This window comes from Oncorhynchus tshawytscha, linkage group LG31 (assembly GCF_018296145.1).
Source record: "Oncorhynchus tshawytscha isolate Ot180627B linkage group LG31, Otsh_v2.0, whole genome shotgun sequence".
Classification (NCBI taxonomy): Eukaryota; Metazoa; Chordata; class Actinopteri; order Salmoniformes; family Salmonidae; genus Oncorhynchus; species Oncorhynchus tshawytscha.
Genome location: NC_056459.1, coordinates 17,808,852 through 17,827,977, shown reverse-complemented (window position 1 = coordinate 17,827,977; position 19,126 = coordinate 17,808,852). Strand labels below are relative to the sequence as shown.

Sequence of the window (19,126 nt, the reverse complement as noted above, 5' to 3'; positions counted from 1 at the left end):
CCTGTCTCCTCTCCCCCCTACATGACCTGTCTGTCTCTCTCTCCCCCCCCCCCCTACATGACCTGTCTCTCTCTCTCTCTCCTCTCCCCTACATAACCTGTCTCTCTCTCTCTCTCCCCCTACATAACCTGTCTCTCTCTCTCTCCCCCTACATAACCTGTCTCTCTCTCCCCCTACATAACCTGTCTCTCTCTCTCCCCCTACATGACCTGTTTCTCTCTCCCCCTCTCTCTCTCCCCTACATGACCTGTCTGTCTCTCTCTCTCTCCCCCCTACATGACCTGTCTGTTTCCCTCTCCCCTACATGACCCGTCTCTCTCTCCCCCCTACATGACCTGTCTTCTCTCTCTCCCCCCTACATGACCTGTTTCTCTCTCCCCTACATGACCTGTTTCTCTCTCCCCCTACATGACCTGTTTCCCTCTCCCCCTACCTGTTTCCCTCCCCCTACATGACCTGTCTCTCTCTCTCTGACCTGTTTCTCCTCCCCCTACATGACCTGTTTCCTCTCTCCCTACATGACCTGTTTCCCTCTCCCCCTACATGACCTGTCTCCTCTCCCCCCCTACATGACCTGTTTCTCTCTCTCCCTACATGACCTGTCTCTCTCTCTCCCCCTACATGACCTGTCTCTCTCTCCCCCCCTACATAACCTGTCTCTCTCTCTCTCCCCCTACATGACCTGTCTCTCTCCCCCCCCCCCTACATGACCTGTCTCTCTCTCTCTCTCTCTCCCCTACATGACCTGTCTCTCTCTCTCTCCCCTACATACATGACTCTCTCTCTCTCTCTCTCTCCCCCTACATAACCTGTCTCTCTCTCTCTCCCTACATCCCCTCCCCCTACATGACCTGTCTTCTCTCTCTCCCCCTACATGACCTGTTTCTCTCTCCCCCCTACATGACCTGTCTGTCTCTCCCTCTCCCCCCTACATGACCTGTCTCTCTCCCCCTCATCCTGTCTCTCCCCTCCCCCTACATGACCTGTCTCTCTCTCTCTCTCCCCCCTACATGACCTGTCTCTCTCTCTCCCCCCCCTACATAACCTGTCTCTCTCTCTCTCCCCCCCCTACATGACCTGTCTGTCTCTCTCTCTCCCCCCTACATGACCTGTCTCTCTCTCTCTCTCCTCCCCCTACATGACCTGTCTCTCTCTCTCTCCCCTACATGACCTGTCTCTCTCTCCTCCTACATGACCTGTCTCTCTCTCTCTCTCTCCCCCTACATGACCTGTCTCTCTCTCTCTCTCTCCCCCCATGACCTGTCTCTCTCTCTCTCTCTCTCCTCTCTCCCCTCTCTCATGACCTGTCTCTCTCTCTCTCCCCTACATGACCTGTCTCTCTCTCTCTGACCTGTCTCTCTCTCTCTCCCCCTACATGACCTGTCTCTCTCTCTCTCTCTCTCCCCCTACATGACCTGTCTCTCTCTCTCTCTCCCCCTACATGACCTGTCTCTCTCTCTCTCTCTACATGACCTGTCTCTCTCTCTCTCTCTCTCTCCCTACATGACCCCTCTCTCTCTCTCTCTCTCTCTCCCCCTACATGACCTCTCTCTCTCTCTCTCTCCCTCTCCTGTCTCTCTCTCTCTCCTCCCCCTACATGACCTGTCTCTCTCTCTCTCTCTCTCCCCCTCTACATGACCTGTCTCTCTCTCTCTCTCTCTCTCTCCCCTCTACATGACCTGTCTCTCTCTCTCTCTCTCCCCCCCCTACATGACCTGTCTCTCTCTCTCTCCTCCCCCCCCTACATGACCTGTCTCTCTCTCTCTCTCTCCTCCCCCTACATGACCTGTCTCTCTCTCTCTCTCCCCCCTACATGATCTCTCTCTCTCTCCCTCTCTCTCTCCCCCTACATGACCTGTTTCTCTCCCCCCTACATGACCTGTCTGTTTCCCTCTCCCCCTACATGACCTGTCTGTTTCCCCCCCCCTACATGACCTGTCTGTTTCCTCTCATGACCTGTCTGTTTCCCTCTCCCCCTACATGACCTGTCTCTCTCTCTCCTCTCCCCCCTACATAACCCGTCTCTCTCTCTCTCTCCCCCCTACATAACCCGTCTCTCTCTCTCTCCCCCCTACATAACCCGTCTCTCTCTCTCTCTCTCCCCCTACATAACCCGTCTCTCTCTCTCTCTCCCCCCTACATAACCCGTCTCTCTCTCTCTCTCCCCCCTACATAACCCGTCTCTCTCTCTCTCCCCCCCTACATAACCTGTCTCTCTCTCTCTCCCCCTACATAACCCGTCTCTCTCTCTCTCTCCCCCCCTACATAACCCGTCTCTCTCTCTCTCTCCCCCCTACATAACCCGTCTCTCTCTCTCTCTCCCCCTACATAACCCCTCTCTCTCTCTCTCCCCCTACATAACCCGTCTCTCTCTCTCTCCCCCTACATGACCTGTCTCTCTCTCTCCCCCCTACATGACCTGTCTCTCTCTCCCCCTACATGACCTGTCTCTCTCTCTCTCCCCCTACATGACCTGTCTCTCTCTCTCTCCCCCCTACATGACCTGTCTCTCTCTCCCCCCTACATGACCTGTCTCTCTCCCCCTACATAACCCGTCTCTCTCTCTCTCTCCCCCCTACATAACCCGTCACTCTCAATTCAATTCAATTGACTTTATTAACATGGCTAGTTCATTATTACTTACATTGTCTAAGTATACATATAGAAAAATTATATATATAAAATATATATATATTTTTATATAAATAAATGGTCGGACCAACAGCAATAATAATTGTAGTAGTGGACATGGGATTACCATTAACAACAACAATATTAATGAGAACAACAATACATTAAAGCAATGGTCGTAGACCAGTCTCAACATGACTGAGAAGACACATGACATGGTATGAAAGACAGTCTATAGCCAGAAACTCTCTCTCTCTGTCTCTCTCCCTAACATGACCTCTCTCTCTCTCTCCTACATGATCTGTGTTTCTCTCTCCCCTCTACATAACCTGTTTCTCTCTCCCCTCTACATGACCTGTTTCTCTCTCCCCTCTACATGACCGGTTTCTCTCTCCCCTCTACCTGACTTGTTTCTCTCTCCCCTCTACATGACCTGTTTGTCTCTCCCCCTACATGACCTGTTTCTCTCTCCCCCCTACATGACCTATCTCTCTCTCCCCCCTACATGACCTGTCTCTCTCCTTCACCTACATGACCTGTTTCTCTCGCTCTCCCTCTCTCCCCTACATGACCTGTCTTTCTCTCTCTCTCCCCTACATGACCTCTCCCTCTCTCTTCCTCCCCCCCCTACATGACCTGTCTGTCTCTCCCTCTGTAGCTGTGTGAGTCTCTGGAGGATCTGCAGAATGTTAACGGAGTTCTGAGGAGTGAGGGCCATGCCATATGGACCATGTTGGGAGGAATCCTAGGACAGGTATGTTAATATCACACCACTTTCTTCTCCTCTCTCATCCTCCTTTCCTCCTCATCCCCATTTCTTATCTTCTTTTGCACTTTCTCATTCCTCCTCATCCACTTTCTCCTCCTCCTTTCCTGCTCGTCCACTTTCTCCTCCTATCTCTCTCATGTTTAGTCCAGAGTTGGCAACACTCCCACTAACCCACTAAGTCCAGCACCTGTCCTGTAATTTTAGTTTCATCACACCTAGGCAGGGCAGAAAAGTCAGAGGATAAACCGCCAACCGGGCAGGTCTCCCTGCTACATGCCCAGGACCTGGTGATGACAAAGGATTAAGAGGAATCTAGATTAGCCATAGCAACCCACAGAGTTACCATGGGATAATTCTGCAGCCCATAATAGGCTCCTGTAAGTGATTGACCTGTCCTTTACCATAAAGGCAGACCAGACCTGGCTCTGCTCCACTCTAAATGAAGCTAGAAGCTGTCCGCTTGCTTTCTACCACGTTCACACTCGCCATGGCAACCAAATCGCCAAGATGCGTCGCCACGGGTGATGGGTTGTTTAATGAGTGCGAAATGCAGCTCTGCAGAAATTGCTGTGAGACCTTTTTAACTTAAAAAAAGTGACAGAGCCTGTTTGGAAGTGCTGACACTGACACTTATTTAAAAGCAGCTTGGTGTGTGTGGTGCTGTGTTGAGGTGAGAATGAGAACTGAGGACGAGAGGCCTGTGGAGCGTTGGAGCTATGACAGGATGCTATAGCAAGACACAACACACACAGACACCCCCTGGTTACGCCCAGTCTCTAAGATTAGCAGGTAGGCCTAGATAATACAACTTACAGTTGCCCGTGGCGCCTGGAACTGCATATGTCATCAGCTCTTTCAAAATGCATCTACTTAAGCGGCTAACTGAATGCATGATGCTGATTTTAAATGTCTGGCTGGCGGCGGGGGTGCGACGGGGGCTGCCTTACAGATAAATGGATGGTGTGATATAGCTAGAGGATGGGAGGAAAGAAAGGCTGGAGGGAAAGAACGACTGAACGAACGACGTCGATCTGCAACGACCTCCATAAATCACGTAATTAGAAACGTGGAAAGGTTTAAGTGGCTACATCAGTCACGTCCCCGCGTTGCTTTGTGTCATCTATCTGATACCTTTTCATTTCCTATTTGTCATCCCAAAATTATTGATGTTACCCGACCGCAGACCCATCCCTCATCCTATACACTGAGTCAGTGTTGTCATTGTGGGGGACTTCTCAGGGCGAGGAAGCATTTTTCGCTAGACATTGTGAAGCTTCAAAGGACCTGGTCACAGTGTTTTTAGCATTTCCTGGCAGTGTTCAGTTTGGCACTGAGGTAAAGCATCTCGTTTGAAATGCTGTGCACGTCTGTGTCATACACCGAGAATCTTCCTGAAAGGCGTGCCAGTCAGGTGACCCTTCCGTGTGTGTGTGTGTGTGTGTGTGTGTGTGTGTGTGCCCCCCAGTGCCAGTATTAGTAGATCACACACACCCTAGGGTCCTGTGGCCCTGGCACCCCCACAGGACCGGTCCCTGGGAGCCGTGGGCTACGGCGTAGTGAGCGTGCTCAGATTAAAGCTGCCCCAGTGAGGAGCCTGTCTGTTTAGTGGCCCACCAGCCCCCCAGTCTCTCCCTAGCAGATCAGTTTTCTAATTAACCTGCGACAGACAGCAGCCACCATGTAGCCAACGAGATGCAGTGGAGAAATAAACACACATCCACCACAGACAGACAGTCTGTCTCCTGACCAACAACATGGGTCCCCTCCCCACAGACACTCTCTCTCTCTCTCTCTCTCTCTCTCTCTCTCTCTCTCTCTCTCTCTCTCTCTCTCCTCTCTCTCTCCCTCTTTCTCTGTCCTCTCTCTCTCTCTCTCTTCACCCCCCTTCCTCTCCTCTCTCTCTCTCTCCTTCACCCCCCCCTTCCTCTCTCTCTCTCTTCACCCCCCCTTCTTCCTCTCCCCTCTTTCTCTGTCCTCTCTCTCTCTCTCTCTTCACCCCCTTCCTCTCCCCTCTTTCTCTGTCCTCTCTCTCTCTCTCTTCACCCCCCTTCCTCTCCCCTCTTTCTCTGTCCTCTCTCTCTCTCTCTCTCTTCACCCCCCCTTCCTCTCCCCTCTCTCTCCTTCTCTCTGTGGACACCTTTGCCCTGTCTGTCCTTCACTGCTTCTCTCTGAGGTCTCTAGTACACCTACAGTTGTGTTATGTGTGTCTCTCTGTGACAGAAACTGAACTCCCCGCCGGTCCTGAAAGCCCCTAAAGAGAGGAAGCCCAGCAAGAAGGAGGGAGGAGTTCCTGGGAAGTCCTCCAACCTACCAGCTGTCCTCTACAGGTAAATATAGGTAATTAAACAAACATTCAAACAGGCATTACATACAAGCACAAGGCCTTATATGCTGATGTGTGTATGTATGCGTGTGTGTGTTCCTGTTTAGTTGTGGGATCTGTAAGAAGAACCAAGACCAGCATCTCCTGCTGATGTGTGACACTTGCAAGCTCTACTACCACCTGGGCTGTCTGGAGCCTCCGCTGACACGCATGCCCAAGAAGACCAAGAACAGCTACTGGTGAGAGAGGCAGGGAGACAGACACACATACGCAGGCAGACAGACACACAGGCGCAGACGCGGGCGGGCGGACGGACGCGGGCGGGCGGACGGACGCGGACGGACGCGGGCGGGCGGACGGACGCGGGCGGGCGGGCGGGCGCGACGGGCGCGGGCGGGCGGGCGGACAGGCGCGGGCGGGCGCGGGCGGACGCGGGCGGACAGGCGCGGGCGGACAGGCGCGGACGGACGCGGGCGGGCGGACAGCGCGGGCGGACGCGGCGGGCGGACAGACGCCTGCGTCCGGGCGGACGGACGCGGGACGGACGGGCGGACAGGCGGACGGACGCGACGCGGGCGCAGGGAAGCGGGCGGACAGACGCGGACGGAAAGACGGGACGGAAAGGCGGAAAGACGGGCGGACAGACGCGGGCGGGACGGACGGACGGGACGGGCGGAGACGGGAAACGGACGGAGACGCAGAAGTGGACGGACGGAAAGACGGGCGGGCGGACAGGAAGACGCGGACGGAAAGACGGGCGGACGGGCGGACAGAAAGACGGACGAACGCGGAGGGACAGAAAGACGGGCGGACGCGGAGGGACAGAAAGACGCTGGAGGGACAGAAAGACGGGCGGACAGAAAGACAGGCGGACGGAAAGACGCGGATGTGGAGGGACAGAAAGACAGGCGGACGCGGAGGGACGGAAAGACGGGCGGAAAGACGGGGCGGACGCGTAGGGACAGAAAGACGGGCGGACGGAAAGACGGGCGGACGCCTGGGACAGAAAGACGGGCGGACGCGGGGACAGAAAGACGGGGGACGCGGGCGGGACAGAAAGACAGGCGGACGGAAAGACGGGCGGACACGCAGGGACAGAAAGACGGGCGGACGGGCGGGACGGAAAAGACGGGCGGAGGGACAGAAAGACGGGCGGACGGAAAGACAGGCGGACGGAAAGACGGGTGGAGGGACAGAAAGACGGGCGGGCGGAGGGACAGAAAGAAGGCGGAGGAAAGACGGGCGGACGCGAGGGACAGAAAGACGGGCAGAAGTGGACAGACAGAAAGACGGCGGACGCGGAGGGACAGAAAGACGGACGGACAGAAAGACGGGCGGACGCGCACGGACAGGAAACGACAGGCGGACGGAAAGAAAGACGGCGGAGACGGGCGGACGGAAAGACGGGCGGACGCGGAGGGACAGAAAGACGGGCGAACGCGGAGGGACAGAAAGACGGGCGGACGCGGGCGGAGGGACAGAAAGACGCGGAGGGACAGAAAGACGGGCGGAGGGACAGAAAGACAGGCGGACAGAAAGACAGGCGGACGGAAAGACGTGCGGATGTGGAGGGACAGAAAGACAGGCGGACGCGGAGGGACAGGAAAGACAGGCGGACGGAAAGACGGGCGGACGCGTAGGGACAGAAAGACGGGCGGACGCGGCGGACAGAAAGACGGGCGGACGCGAGGGACAGAAAGACGGGCGGACGCGGAGGGACAGAAAGACGGGGGGGCGGACAGAAAGACAGGCGGACGGAAAGACGGGCGGACGCGGAGGGACAGAAAGACGGGCGGACGCGGAGGGACAGAAAGACGGACGGACGCGGAGGGACAGAAAGACGGGCGGACAGAAAGACAGGCGGACGGAAAGACGGCGGAAAGACGGGGGAGTGGGGACAGAAAGACGGGCGGACGCGGGAGGGACAGAAAGACAGGCGGACGGAAAGACGGGCGGACGCGGAGGGGGACAGAAAGACGGGCGGACGCGGAGGGACAGAAAGACGGGCGGACGCGGAGGGACAGAAAGACGGGCGCGGAGGGACAGAAAGACAGGCGGACGGAAAGACGGCGGATGTGGAGGGACAGAAAGACGGGGACGGAAAGACGGGCGGAGGGACACAGAAAGACAGGCGGACGGGAAACAGACGGGCGGACGCGGAGGGACGGAAAGACGGGCGGACGCGGAGGGACAGAAAGACAGGCGGACGGAAAGACGAGGGAGGGACGAAAGACGGGCGGACGCGGAGGGACGGAAAGACGGGCGGACGCGGAGGGATGGAAAGACGGGCAGATGTGGAAAGACGGGCGGACGCGAGGGAGAAAGACAGGCGGACGGAAAAAGACGGGCGGAGGGACGGAAAGACGGGCGGATGTGGAGGGACAGAAAGACAGGCGGACGCGGAGGGACAGAAAGACAGGCGGAGGGGAAAGACGGGCGATGTGGAAAGACGGGCGGAAGACGGGCGGACGCGACAGGGACAGAAAGACGGGCGGACGCGGACGCGGAGGGACAGAAAGACAGGCGGACGCGGAGGGACAGAAAGACAGGCGGACGGAAAGACGGGCGGACGCGAAGGGACAGAAAGACGGGCGGACGCGGAGGGACAGAAAGACGGGCGGACGCGGAGGGACAGAAAGACAGGCGGACGGAAAGACGGGCGGACGGGAGGGACAGAAAGACGGGCGGACGCGGAGGGACAGAAAGACGGGCGGACGCGGAGGGACAGAAAGACGGACGCGGAGGGACAGAAAGACGGGCGGACAGAAAGACAGGCGGACGGAAAGACGTGCGGATGTGGAGGGACAGAAAGACAGGCGGACGCGGAGGGACAGAAAGACAGGCGGACGGAAAGACAGGCGGAAAGACGGGCGGACGCGGAGGGACAGAAAGACGGGCGGACGGAAAGACGGGCGGACGCGAAGGGACAGAAAGACGGGCGGACGTGGAGGGACAGAAAGACGGGCGGACGCGGAGGGACAGAAAGACAGGCGGACGGAAAGACGGGCGGACGCGGAGGGACGGAAAGACGGGCGGACGCGGAGGGACGGAAAGACGGGCGGACGCGGAGGGACGGAAAGACGGGCGGAGGGACGGAAAGACGGGCGGACGCGGAGGGACGGAAAGACGGGCAGATGTGGAAAGCCGGGCGGACAGAAAGACAGGCGGACGGAAAGACGTGCGGATGTGGAGGGACAGAAAGACAGGCGGACGCGGAGGAACAGAAAGACAGGCGGACGGAAAGACGGGCGGAAAGACGGGCGGACGCGGAGGGACAGAAAGACGGGCGGACGCGGTCGGACAGAAAGACGGGCGGACGCGGAGGGACAGAAAGACAGGCGGACGGAAAGACGGGCGGACGCGGTCGGACAGAAAGACGGGCGGACGCGGAGGGACAGAAAGACAGGCGGACGGAAAGACGGGCGGACGCGGAGGGACAGAAAGACGGGCGGACGCGGAGGGACAGAAAGACGGGCGGACGCGGAGGGACAGAAAGACGGGCGGACGCGGAGGGACAGAAAGACGGACGCGGAGGGACAGAAAGACGGGCGGACAGAAAGACAGGCGGACGGAAAGACGTGCGGATGTGGAGGGACAGAAAGACAGGCGGACGCGGAGGGACAGAAAGACAGGCGGACGGAAAGACAGGCGGAAAGACGGGCGGACGCGGAGGGACAGAAAGACGGGCGGACGCGGTCGGACAGAAAGACGGGCGGACGCGGAGGGACAGAAAGACAGGCGGACGGAAAGACGGGCGGACGCGGTCGGACAGAAAGACGGGCGGACGCGGAGGGACAGAAAGACAGGCGGACGGAAAGACGGGCGGACGCGGAGGGACAGAAAGACGGGCGGACGCGGAGGGACAGAAAGACGGGCGGACGCGGAGGGACAGAAAGACGGGCGGACGCGGAGGGACAGAAAGACGGACGCGGAGGGACAGAAAGACGGACGCGGAGGGACAGAAAGACGGGCGGACAGAAAGACAGGCGGACGGAAAGACGTGCGGATGTGGAGGGACAGAAAGACAGGCGGACGCGGAGGGACAGAAAGACAGGCGGACGGAAAGACAGGCGGAAAGACGGGCGGACGCGGAGGGACAGAAAGACGGGCGGACGGAAAGACGGGCGGACGCGAAGGGACAGAAAGACGGGCGGACGCGGAGGGACAGAAAGACGGGCGGACGCGGAGGGACAGAAAGACAGGCGGACGGAAAGACGGGCGGACGCGGAGGGACGGAAAGACGGGCGGACGCGGAGGGACGGAAAGACGGGCGGACGCGGAGGGACGGAAAGACGGGCGGAGGGACGGAAAGACGGGCGGACGCGGAGGGACGGAAAGACGGGCAGATGTGGAAAGCCGGGCGGACAGAAAGACAGGCGGACGGAAAGACGTGCGGATGTGGAGGGACAGAAAGACAGGCGGACGCGGAGGAACAGAAAGACAGGCGGACGGAAAGACGGGCGGAAAGACGGGCGGACGCGGAGGGACAGAAAGACGGGCGGACGCGGTCGGACAGAAAGACGGGCGGACGCGGAGGGACAGAAAGACAGGCGGACGGAAAGACGGGCGGACGCGGAGGGACAGAAAGACGGGCGGACGCGGAGGGACAGAAAGACGGGCGGACGGAAAGACGGGTGGACGCGGAGGGACAGAAAGACGGGCGGACGGAAAGACGGGCGGACGCGGAGGGACAGAAAGACAGGCGGACGGAAAGACGGGCGGACGCGCACGGACAGAAAGACAGGCGGACGGAAAGACGGGCGGACGCGGAGGGACGGAAAGACGGGCGGACGCGGAGGGACGGACGCGGAGTGACGGAAAGACGGGCGGACGCGGAGTGACGGAAAGACGGGCGGACGCGAGTGACGGAAAGACGGGCGGACGCGGAGTGACGGAAAGACGGGCGGACGCGGGCGGACGGAAAGACGGGCGGACGGACGGAAAGACGGACGGACGGAAAGACGGTCGGACGGAAAGATTGGCAGATGCGGGCAGGCAGACCGGCGGACGGACAGATAGACGCAGGCAGACTGACATACTCACGCGGATGGACAGACGCGGACTGACGCACGCGGACAGACAGACGCACACGGACAGACAGACAGACATAGATGCAGACAGACGCACGCGGGCAGGCGCACAGACAGGCAGACGTAGACAGGCAGGCGTAGACAGGCAGATGTAGACAGGCAGACAAACGCAGGCAGGCAGACGCAGACAGACACACACAGATAGACAGACAGACAGATGCAGATAGACAGACAGACGCAGATAGACAGACAGATAGACGCAGTTTGACAGATGCAGAGACAGACAGACAGACGCACACAGACAGACGCCGATAGACAGATGCAGACAGACAAACACAGAAAGTGAGAGAGATGGGAAAGAGAGAGAGACAGATGGGAAAGAGAGAGAGACAGATGAGAGAAATGGGAAATCGAGAGAGACAGATGGGCGAGTGCGAGATAATAGAGAGAGATGAGAGAGAAATTGATGAGATGGCAAAGAAATAGAGGGAAGAAAGAAAAAGAGAAAATAGAAAGACAGAGAGATATAAGAAGGGAAGAGAGAGGGAGGTGAAAAAGAGAATGAGAGAGCGAGATGGGAAAGAAAGAGCAGAGAGAGATGGGAAAGAGAGAGAGAGATGGGAAAGAAAGAGAGAGATGGGAAAGAAAGAGAGAGATGTGAAAGAAAGAGCAGAGATGGGAAAGAAAGAGAGAGATGGGAAAGAAAGAGCAGAGAGAGCGATGGGAAAGAAAGAGCAGAGAGATGGGAAAGAAAGAGAGAGATGGGAAAGAAAGAGCAGAGAGATGGGAAAGAAAGAGAGAGATGGGAAAGAAAGAGAGAGATGGGAAAGAAAGAGCAGAGAGATGGGAAAGAAAGAGAGAGATGGGAAAGAAAGAGAGAGAGATGGGAAAGAGAGAGATGGGAAAGAAAGAGAGAGATGGGAAAGAAAGAGCAGAGAGATGGGAAAGAAAGAGAGAGATGGGAAAGAAAGAGAGAGAGATGGGAAAGAGAGAGATGGGAAAGAAAGTGAGAGATGGGAAAGAGAGAGAGAGAGATGGGAAAGAGAGAGAGAGAGATGGGAAAGAGAGAGAGAGAGATGGGAAAGAGAGAGAGAGAGATGGGAAAGAGAGAGAGAGAGAGATGGGAAAGAGAGAGAGAGAGATGGGAAAGAGAGAGAGATGGGAAAGAGAGAGAGATGGGAAAGAGAGAGAGAGAGATGGGAAAGAAAGAGAGAGATGGGAAAGAAAGAGAGAGAGATGGGAAAGAAAGATGGGAAAGAAAGAGATGGGAAAGAGAGAGATGGGAAAGAGAGAGATGGGAAAGAGAGAGAGAGATGGGAAAGAGAGAGAGAGATGGGAAAGAGAGAGAGAGATGGGAAAGAAAGAGAGAGAGATGGGAAAGAAAGAGAGAGATAAGAAAGAGAGAGATGGGAAAGAAAGAGAGAGATGGGAAAGAAAGAGAGAGAGATGGGAAAGAAAGAGAGAGAGATGGGAAAGAAAGAGAGAGATGGGAAAGAAAGAGAGAGAGATGGGAAAGAGAGAGAGATGGGAAAGAAAGAGAGAGATGGGAAAGAAAGAGCAGAGAGATGGGAAAGAAAGAGCAGAGAGATGGGAAAGAGAGAGAGATGGGAAAGAAAGAGAGAGAGATGGGAAAGAGAGAGATGGGAAAGAAAGAGAGAGAGATGGGAAAGAGAGAGAGAGAGATGGGAAAGAGAGAGAGAGAGATGGGAAAGAGAGAGATGGGAAAGAGAGAGAGAGAGATGGGAAAGAGAGAGAGATGGGAAAGAGAGAGAGAGAGAGGGAAAGAGAGAGAGATGGGAAAGAGAGAGATGGGAAAGAAAGAGATGGGAAAGAGAGAGAGATGGGAAAGAAAGAGATGGGAAAGAAAGAGAGAGAGATGGGAAAGAAAGAGAGAGAGATGGGAAAGAAAGAGAGAGAGATGGGAAAGAAAGAGAGAGAGATGGGAAAGAAAGAGAGAGAGATGGGAAAGAAAGAAAGAGAGATGCGAAAGAGAGAGAGACAGATGGGCGATATAGAGATGAGAGAGAAATTGATGAGATGGGAAAGAAATAGAGGGAAGAAAGAAAAAGAGAAGATAAAAAGACAGAGAGATATAAGAAGGGAAGAGAGGGAGGTGAAAAAGAAAGAATGAGAGAGAGGGAGAGAGGGGAAAGAAAGAGCAGAGAGAGATGGGAAAGAAAGAGAGAGATGGGAAAGAAAGAGAGAGGGATGGGAGAGAGATTGGTAAGAGGGAGATGAAAGAGATGAGAGTGATAAGAGAGAGATGATGAGGGGGAGATGGGAAAGGAAGAGAGAGATTAGAAAGAGAGAGATTAGAAAGAGAGATTAGAAAGTGAGAGATAAGAAAGAAAGAGCGAGGGACTGAGAGTGTGGTAGATGGGGAAGAAAGAGAGAAGTAGATGAGGAAGGAAGAGAGGGACTGGGGAGTGAATGGTGAATGGGTGCCAGAGCACTCGATGGTACAAGAGTTTACAAAACCAAAAATTGGACCAAGTGCTGTCCATAGTACTCACATCTGTTATGACATTGTTATAACATTGTATAAAAACATGTTATTTAAGCAATAAGACATCAAACCCGGAGATTATCGTGTGATAACTCATGACTAACTCATGTTCTTAGACCCGAGACGAAGCCAATGGCCGGGAACAGCCCTTAGTCAGGAGTTATCATACGATATCCTCCAGGTTTGAGAGCCTTATTGCTTTTATAAAACATTGCCAACATATTTATACAAATATTAATAGAATGTTTTCATTAAAAACATTATTTTAACAGCGGGCTGGTCGTTAGTTATTTTCTTATGTTTTGATGCAGTTGTTAATTCTAATCATTCTATTCTTTGGACATTGCTATGCTAACCTTGGCATTGGCATGTAGCTAGCTAGCAGAGATTCAATGATGATGAGAACCTCAATAAATAATGATTTAATGAATATCCAATAGGCCGCACTGCGCTGGTTAATAAATTAATGGAATAGTGTTCAGTTACCATGGTGAATTAGTTGGCTTCATTCTTGGGCTACCTAGCCTACTGGCATGGGAGAGATAGCATTTGTAAAATGATACATTGTTGCACAGGTTGTAAAGGCAGACAGGTAGGTTTATAAAGCCCCCCCCCCAACTGTTGCAAATATCAAAATAGTAGCATGGAAAAATAGTGTGTAGACACTTTTTTGCCCAAGGGATATTTTGACTGAATTTCCTGCCTGGACTGCGGGTCAGTTGAATTATGAGATTAACACGTCATGGTATTTTGCGTGAGTAAATGTCCCGCATATCATCCAATCAGCATGGAGGATCCAAACAAACCGTTTTATAATGACTTGGAGTAGAAGATACATTAGTGTCCACAATTGATTTATTTGTAATAAGTGTGACATTTCAGAATACTCAATGGCAGTAGATTTATCAGATGAAGAATGCAGAGATGGTGGAAATGTCCCACTTCACACAGAAGAGGTAGATGTCCTTATCTGGATAGATAAATAGATGAGCTCTTTTGTGTATCTGTCTCAATAGTTTCAGTAGTATTCCGTCTCTGTCACTTAGTGAGTTACTTCCACAGTTAGTCATCTCCCTTTTTACTTCCTATTCTAAGTTAAGGAGGATGGGGGATTTGTGTGAGTGCGTGTGCGATTACGTTGGTGTGTACGTGGGTGTGCGTATGTACGTGGGTGTGCGCACATTTAAGATATGTGTGTTGTTTGTTTTTGTGGCACCTCAACCTGCACGTTGTCCATGCCTGTGACTGGGAGTAAATCATTTAAACCATGAATTAGAGAGCACGGCTGCGTTCTGCTCCGGAGGGCAGAAATTACAAAGTGTTTGGATGGATATAATTTTGTGGAGCCGAGGCCAAGTCATACCTAATTACCACGATCTACACCCCACGAAAGAGGCAGAAAGAAAGGTGCAGACAGGGCTTCTCAGTAGGAACTAGAAACACACAGAGGATCCGATCCACAAGTTTGCTTTGCCTTAACCTATAATACTGATGTGATCTAATTTGTAAGACTGACAGAAACGTATGTCACAGTCGTATGCTTTGCCTGGGTCAGCATAAACCCTGTCCTCAAATCCAGGGGCAGACCTCCATGCTCAGATTTAATACTTTGGGAAAACAACATGTTTTTTTTTCGAACCAAGCAAATATTATTTTCATAGATTTCAACAAAGACAGACATTACAGACCAAGCCTTAGTGTTTTGTTTGTTTTCTCCAACATAATCAGCAACATCTAGATCCTGTTTGTCAGACATTGATAGTAAGAGAGAAAGGTATCTGAAACCGGTTTTCCATGCTTAAGATGTTCAGAGATTAGTCAGATCAATAGCCCTGCATAGAGGAGAGGACACTGTCTGGACCGTGGAAGATCATCCCTCTCTCTACCTCTGCCACTCTACCTCTACCTCCCTCTTCTCAGGCAATGTTCAGAGTGTGACCAGGCCAGTAGCGATGATGCTGACATCGCCATGGAGACGCTGCCCGACGGTACCAAGAGGTCTCGGAGACAGATTAAAGGACCAATCAAATTCATCCCTCAGGAGATGTCCCCGGAGCCCAAGAAACGAGATGTGAGGGGCACGGTGTGTATTAACACACTTTTTATTTATTATGTACAGTGTCTTCAGAAACTTGACTTTTCCCACGTGTTGCGTTACAAAGTGGGATTAAAATGGATTTAATTGTCATTTTCTGTCAGTATTATACACAAAAAACTGTCAGTGAAAGAAAAATTCAACATTTTAAATGTATTATTGGAATATAAAATGCTGATATATTTGGATTGGATATGTATTCAACCCACTGAGTCAATACATGTTAGAATGACATTTGGCAGCGATTGCAGTTGTGAGTCTTATAGAGCTTTGCAAACCTGGACTGTACGACATTTGCCCATCATTCTTTTTCAAATTCTTCAAGCTCTGTCAAGTTGGTTGTTGATCATTGCTAAACATCCATTTTCAAGTATTGCCATAGATTTTCAAGCTGATTTAAGTAAAAACTGTAACTAGGCCACTCAGGAACATTCAATGTCTTCTTGGTAAGTAACTTTAGTGTATATTTCAGGCTTGCATTTTAGGTTATTGTCCTGCTGTGGATTTGTCTCCCAGTGTCTGTTGGAAAGCAGACTGATCCAGGTTTTCCTCTAGGAATTTGCCTGGGCTTAGCTAGATTCTTTTTCTTTTTATCCTAAAAAACTCCCTATTCCTTGCCGATGACAAGCACACCCAAAACATGGTACTTGGTGATTTGTTGTGTTGGATTTGCCTCAAACATAATGCTTTTTCAGGACAAAAAGTACATATATTTGCCACATTTCTTGCAGTATAACTTTATTAACTTGTTGTAAACAGGATATATGTTTTGGAATATTTTTATTCTGTACATGCTTCCTTTTCAGTCTGTCATTTAGGTTAGTATTGTGGAGTAACTACACTATTGTTGAGCCATCCTCAGTTTTCTCCTATCACAGCCATCTAAATCTGTAACTGGTTTAAAATCATCATTGGCCTCATGGTGAAATCCCTGAGCGGATTCCTTCCTCTCCGTCAACTGAGTTAGGAAGGATGCCTATATCTTTGTAGTGATTGGATGTATTGATACACCATTCAAAGTGTAATTAATAACTTCACCATGTTCAAAGGGATATTCAAACATTTTTTACCCATCTACCAATAGGTGCCATTCTTTGCGAGGCATTGAATCTGTGTTTGAAATTCACTGCTCGACTTATGTATGTGTGAGGTACAGAGATGGGGTAGTCGTTCAAAAATGTTAAACACCATTATTCCACACACAGTTAGTCCATGCAAATTATTATCTGACTTGTTAAGCACATTTTTACTCCTGAAGGTAATTAGGCTTGCCATAACAAAAGGCTTGAATACTTATTGACTCAAGACATTTCAGCTTTTAATTTTATTCATTTAGAAAAATCAACATTAGCATTGGCTCGCGAAACTACCTCTAACTTCCTTCAGGCCTCCACTTTGCTAGTTTTGGGGTCAATTGTGTTGATATTTCTGGGGTAGTCTTTTGAATTGTCCTGACATCTACTGTATAATCCAGAATGTATCTCCCAGGTTTGGAGAAACAGACAGTAATCCATCAACCTATACCGGGGGTTAAAGTACTCCATCATAGGTATGAGTCCAGCCTCAATGACGTTTGTAGTCTAGCCTTTCTTTGTCCCGTCTGACCCGTCACCAGATATACCAGGCCAGACTCGCAGGACTAGTGGCGGATCCAACCAGAGCAGTATAAAGAGTGTTTATGTGAATAACTTGGCTCGACCCCGGGTCGTCAGTGTTCTACAAGACTGTGATTGCCCTTGAAACTAAAACCTAAAGCTAAAACTGAGCTACATATTCTGTACATCCGACCCCAGTGACGTTTGTAATCCTGCCCCTCTCTGTCTGTCCCGTAACCAGGAGCTGAGCTCTCTTCTCTTTTTTCCCAGCCCAACAGATATGCCAGGCCAGAATAACAGATCCCAACAGATATTCAAGGCCAGACTAACAGAGCCCAACAGATATACCAGGCCAGATTAACAGAGCCCGACAGATATACAAGGCCAGACTAACAGAGCCCAACAGATATACCAGGCCAGACTAACAGAGCCCAACAGATATACCAGGCCAGATTAACAGATATACCAGGCCAGATTAACAGATCCCAATAGATATGCCAGGCCGGACTAACAGAGCCGACAGATATACCAGGCCGGACTAACAGAGCCCGACAGATATACCAGGCCGGACTCACAGGACTAGGTCACGCTGCTGTACTAAACAGGATTGCTTAGTAGACATGCCAGGAAACTAGAGGGGGTGGATCCAAACACGTGCTTCCTCGTTGGTTCAGGTCCGCCTGAACTTCTTCCAATCTACAGAGGATTGGGATGAGTGATTCATGTAAAATGAAGTTTGAATATTAACAAAGGGGGAAATCTAACATCTCCTTGTTGTTCTTGACGCTAGCAAGCAAGCAAGTGACAGAGCCGGGTTGTGTGTTTCTTAAAAAGGAAGACTACATATTTAAACAGATTGTGAAAACAATTCCATCTGTCGCCTTTGGCTCCTCCTCCACCACTCAGCAGATGGAACACTTATCATTATAAATGCTAACTGCTAGATGGTAGAACCACTGCCAGTTGGCTCCTTCACTTCAGCCCTCCCTACCTCCCTCCATCTCGCCCTTCCTCGCACCCTTCGAAGCCACTTCTCCTGCCTGCGGCGTTCGTGTGGGTGGGGCCCAGAGTATGAGTTTATTTGCTATTTGCTCTCTATACTGGTTGACTCCATTAAGGTAATCTATGAAAGGCTAGGGAAAGATCAACACAAATCCAATGCAGAATTCAGTGCAATGCAGACTAACATAAAAGTTATTAAAATAAGATATAAGGTAAAATGTGCACACACACACGTACACACACAGCGGACCTACTCAGCATACCTAATCAGGGTCTCTGCTCAGGTGAGGAAATATTAACTGGGGGCAGTTTGTACGACTCAGAGCTAAATCAATCTTTTAATTAAGTACATCATTGCATCTTTAACAGCCATGAATCATTTCACAGCACCATGCAGGATTAGAGAAGTTAACGGAGCAGAGGACCCAGTGGTAACTAGATGTAGTAACTTAATTCTCATCATCATTCTCACTAGACTAATGGCATATGTTCATACAGGATGTTCCTGTGTAATCATGGAGGGGTGTTAGAGCAGGGCCATGCTTCATCACCACCCCATTACACACACTGTCACACAGAAGATTCTAGAAGAAGAAGCAATGATTACCAAACCTTTGAAAATGCAGGATGGTTTTGGTCTGGAATGATTCGTTTTGGAGATATAGGCCTGAAAATGTGAGATATTGTCAGTAGATTATATTACAAGAAGCAAAGACCTTCCTTAAAAATGCTGTATAGTGTGGGCCGGAACTGATGGTTCTGAGATGTAATGATTCAATGAGTGTTGAAAAGACAGAGTATATGGCAAAAAACGAATGGAAAATAAAAGTGTCCATAAAATGTATATAGGTTCAGAACTTTTGTGAATCAGCACAGTTAAAAATATATGACAAAATATAAATGGTCTTCAGAGATGGAGGGGTTGATGGTAGATGAAAGATGGGATAAAAAAAAAAGAAAAAAAAGAATAACTTTGTAAAAATACATTGTGTCTGTCAAATGTATATATTATGTATCAGCTGGAAGTAGAAGCCTAACTGGTGTTGTCCATTAGTTTACTCCAATTAGGGAAGGGGTGGTAGGGTTAGGGGGTAATAGTAAAGGAAAATATATTTAAAGATTTGTGTGTGTTATTTATATATATATATATATATATATATATATATATATATATA

General features: G+C 51.4%; 1 protein-coding gene across 5 annotated transcripts in view; it reads left to right on the top strand.

Moving 5' to 3' along the window:
* Window positions 1-19,126, top strand: part of LOC112236551 (PHD finger protein 14) — a 149,418-nt gene that overhangs the window by 49,867 nt on the left and 80,425 nt on the right. For 4 of the 5 annotated variants that reach the window (XR_006080578.1, XM_042310556.1, XM_042310554.1 and 1 more), the window contains exons 13-16: window positions 3,290-3,385; window positions 5,621-5,727; window positions 5,831-5,962; window positions 15,180-15,342. Coding sequence is in view for 4 of the 5 variants with exons in the window: in XM_042310556.1 (XP_042166490.1) it covers window positions 3,290-3,385; window positions 5,621-5,727; window positions 5,831-5,962; window positions 15,180-15,342 (498 nt within the window). In the remaining variant the exon portion in view is untranslated. The remainder of the gene's footprint in view (window positions 1-3,289; window positions 3,386-5,620; window positions 5,728-5,830; window positions 5,963-15,179; window positions 15,343-19,126) is intronic. The other variant, XM_042310557.1, reaches the window with a different exon arrangement.